At 31.5% G+C, this 5000-nt stretch overlaps 1 protein-coding gene across 3 annotated transcripts in view; it reads right to left on the bottom strand.

Annotated features, from left to right (window-relative positions):
* LOC106872232 (protein split ends) overlaps nucleotides 1-5000 on the bottom strand; it is a 126298-nt gene that overhangs the window by 120612 nt on the left and 686 nt on the right. For all 3 annotated transcript variants that reach the window (XM_052977051.1, XM_052977052.1, XM_052977050.1), the window contains exon 1: nucleotides 4352-5000. This exon is cut by the window's right edge. In XM_052977051.1, coding sequence (XP_052833011.1) covers nucleotides 4352-4434 — 83 coding nt within the window. In that variant the 5' untranslated portion in view covers nucleotides 4435-5000. The remainder of the gene's footprint in view (nucleotides 1-4351) is intronic.

The following is a 5000-nucleotide window of genomic DNA, read 5'->3' on the forward strand; positions in this document are numbered from 1 at the left end:
ATATATATATATATATATATATATACACACACGAATTCATACACACATACATCAATTGACACATGCACATATCAATTCACACACATTCACACACATTCACATTCACGCACATTCACACACATTCACATTCAGGCAATCAATTTATACATACAATACTTACACAAATATACATGCACCAATGTACACACTCACAGATCTATACATAATACATCAATTCATTATGTCTAGGATACTAGCCAATGTTTACATAAGCAACATGTTTCATGGAAAAGTTTACATGATTCATCCAAAATCAGCAGACATATATATTGTGGTATATTTCTATACATACTGCTCTCTCTCAATATATATATATATATATATATATATAATGAGAGAGCAAAATATATATATATATATTATGGAGGAGACAGAGAGACATGAAACATGTCGACGTGGGTAATATATTAGGCCACACGATGTAGTTTTGTTGTAGTTCATTAGGTAAATGAAGGCCTTGGAGGTTTTTATACTGGGTTAGAACGTAAAAATTGCCCAATAAAGTATTTAGGGAGTCTGGACTGGGTTTAATGATGGCGGGTTATTGAATGCAGAGAGGACAGACATTCCACATATGTATATATATACACACATCCACATGTCTATGTATATATATATACACACACACACACATTTCGGACAGTAATATGATGGCTATACAATATGTTTTAATGACCACACAGAACTTATACGCACGCAGTACATAGATATGAGTGTGTATTGTATATACAACACCATTTAATAGTAACATTTTTTGTTATTAAAACAAGTTAACCATATAACGCGAGTGTATATGAAATCTAGCTCTGGGCACACACGTACACACACAAATATATATATATATATATATATATATTTGCATGTGACATGTCCCATATATGAAGCCAGATGACAGAAAAAGAAGGTCTGGGGTAGCTCACTTGGCCAGTACATGTATGTGTGTGTGCAGTAGGGCACATGCTACACTCCCGACAACAATTATACCCGGGGTAGGACTAAACTGAAAAGTCTTTCTCATCTCCCTACCGCCATCAATGTCTCCCTACCTTTACACATGGCCTCTAAAGGCCGACGTGACTGACCAAAAGCTGTAGAAATAAGGGACATATTTGACCGTCGTTTGTTGGTTATAAACAATAAAACTAGAAGGGATTGAATGTTTATAACACTGAATGGAATTAGAAGACTGGGGAACAGGAAAATAAAACGTGGCTGGAAATGAATTAGAAGTGGGAAAACCTGATTATTACATATATATATATATTACAAATATAAATACATATTCATTATTGTATATGTGTGTGTATTGTTTCATAACACTGCCATATGTATGTAAACACATACATACAATAATTTTATTAGTGAATGCATATGCAATATAGAATTGTGTGTGCGTGTATATATAATATGCACACATACATATATAAATACACAAACACACACTGTTTTCCATCCCGGTTTGTCGAAATAATATTTTCAGTGAACAAAGAGACAAAAGTTACTTCCTGACTGACCCCTCTAAACCTGAGGAGGTTGGGTTCACTTCCTCAACTGGGATTGTACGCCACAGAGTTGGCAAAAGACAAAGGTCAAACAGGCAAGATACTATAGAACTATAGAACCAAGAGAGTCTAACACTAACTCATACTGTATACTAATAGAACCGACAGGGGTCTTCTACATCAGGATACTATATACTATAGAGCAGAAGTGGGCTCTGCCATAAACGTATTCTATACGAGGGGTAGCTAGTACCTATATTATAGGTACCAAGGTACCCCTCATAGTACATAGTACCAGAGGTCAGTTACGGGCAGGTGTTCTGTTACAAACTATGACGATGGCTCAACTGGCCGAAACTTCGAAGTTACTGTCAATAACATAGTTGTTTAAAAATACATATATCTATAACTATCTATATATCTATATCTATCTATCTATATATATATATATATATATATATATATATATATATATATATATATAGTAAAGCATTGGCAAATATCTTATTACAAAATGGTACTTAAAGGGCTACTGTATGCAGAAGGTCACTACCATAAACGACTGGTACTCTATGCACATTTATAACTATACACACACATACATATGTGAGCGTGTTGTATATATACATACTACACACGTGTGTAATACACACACACACACACACACACATATAAATATATATTTACACACACATACATACATATACATACACACAAATACAAAAAAAAAACAGATTCCCACCAAAATTCAAAACAAGCAAACTCCATATTTTCAATAGAAAGTGTTGTTATATATACACATATATACGCGTGTATATATAATATAAATGCATTCACTTGTGATATAAACTACATTATACACACACAACGATTAATATATCACCTATGTCTTGTTAAACACACATACACATACACCACACGTGTATAGTTCACTTTAGGCTGTCCTTGGGAAAGGCATGAACATCACAGCCATCCCTTTATCTTAAATATAACAGATTTCATACATACAGAAGACAAAAACCATCGTAGAAGGTACTTTAGCTGGGTGGCTGTTATATATCTGTGTGTGTGTATATATATATATATATATATATATATATATATATATATAATGGACACCCTACAGAAACGTAGGGGTGTGTATATTTAGCATTTGAGGAAGCTGTCTAGGGTAGGTATATATAATAGAAATTAATAGGTTTCGTTCACAGGGGTATATGTCGTAAATATATATGCATGTTCAGTTGGTGGGAGTGTATATGCTATAAATATATATGCATGTTCAAATTTCAAAGAGTGTATATGCTATAAATATATAGTTATATTTAGTTGGCAGCGGAGTGTGTGGTGTGCAAATATATATATATATATATATATATATATATATATATATATATATATATATATATATATATATATATATATATATATATATATATATATACCAAACATATATGGCAGGAGTGTATATGATGTGTAAATATTATATACCAAACCTATATACATATATGCATGTATATTTAGCTGACAGAGATGTGTAAATATATACACGAATATATTAAGTTACCAGAGGGTGTAGATGGTGTGTAAATACATATACCAGACTTACATGTGTATATATATATGTATGTATATATATATACCACGTCTATACAGATATTTCTGTAAGTTTCGTTAGCAGAGGTATATATGATGTAAATATACGTATGTATATTCAGTTTGGAGAGGTATATATGGTGTAAATACAAAATTATACACGTATGGGCATGTATATTTATATACACATATGATTGCAGTAAGAAATGATGTTAATTAAGGAAGAAGTAATTAAAACAAAAAAAACCTAAAAAAGATATCTTAATTAACGTTAATTAATAACAATAACAACAATGGACCGACTTAAAGGGATTGTGAATCTATAACTAAGAAAGCAGACAGGGGACACAGATATACAGGATGAAGGGAGCCTAAGCAGGCCGAAACTTCGAAGTCACAGTCAACGCTATTCTTGTTCGATAATAATATGTACTCCAGAGGAAAGTATTGAGTAATATTACTCAATACTTTCAGGTTAATGTAAAACTGCTTATAACTTGACATGAAAACAAACATACAGATATATACACACACAAGTGTATGTATGTATATATTTATATACACATACATCTACATATATACATACATTTATATATATATCCTTTATATACATATGCTTACATACATATATACATACACTTTGTATACATGTGTGTATATACACTCAAGGTATATATATATATACACATACATCTACATACGTCTGCATATATACATACATTTATACATATATACATACACTATATATATATATACATATGCTTACATACATACACTTTGTATACATGTGTGTGTATATACACTCAAGGTATATATATATATATATACACATACATCTACATATACACATACATTTATATATATATATACACATACACTATATATACATATGCTTACAAACATATACATACACTTTGTATACATGTGTGTGTGTATATACACTCGAGGTATTTTTGTAGGGCAATATAAAAAGCGGAAAGCTTGATTAGTATACATACATAAATAGGTGTATATATATATATATATATCAATACATATTGAGATGGATAACAAATAATAATAACAATAATGTCTATATTGTTTTTGTAACATGGCAGTAATTTTTTTTTCCTTACATATATATACATAACATACATAGACACATATATAAATGTGTATATATATACACATTACAGGTATATATATATATATGCTGAAGGGGGGAAAATACTTACTTCTTGAAGTGTTCTGTTATTTTCTCCTTGGTAAGTTTCTCGGGTATGTTCCCAACCAGGAGATACCTCGTTTGCCGCACCATCTCTTTCCGCTAACTTCACTACATGATGCATTTACATGGCCATAGACACAATAATAATAACAACAGTAATGATAATAATAACACTTGGTAGTAATGATAATAATAATGATAGTAATAATGATATACTCGACGAGGATGGCGGTGACCGCGATGTTGTTGATGATGATGACGGTGTGGTATTAATAAGAATGATATTAATAACAATAATGATATTGGTGATAATAATAATAATAATGGTACTACTACTACTACTACGAATAATAATAATAATAATTTTTAGTGTTGTTGTTATTAATAATAATGGTGTGTGGCGTGTGTGTGTGTGTATATATATATTTAAAGTAAAAAGAGACCACCACGGCGGCAATGATGATGATGGTGGTGGTAGTAGTAGTAGTAATAAAGCTAGTAGTGATAGTAATAATGGTAGTAGAAATGGTAGTGGTGGTGGTGGCGGTTGATGTTTGTATTATTAATGGAGGCGACGGCGGCGAAGGTGGTGGTGGCGGTGATAGTGAGGGTGGAGGTGGTGGTAGTAATAGTGGTGGTGGTGGTAATAATGATGA

Source organism: Octopus bimaculoides, chromosome 26 (assembly GCF_001194135.2).
Source record: "Octopus bimaculoides isolate UCB-OBI-ISO-001 chromosome 26, ASM119413v2, whole genome shotgun sequence".
In the NCBI taxonomy this organism is placed as follows: domain Eukaryota; kingdom Metazoa; phylum Mollusca; class Cephalopoda; order Octopoda; family Octopodidae; genus Octopus; species Octopus bimaculoides.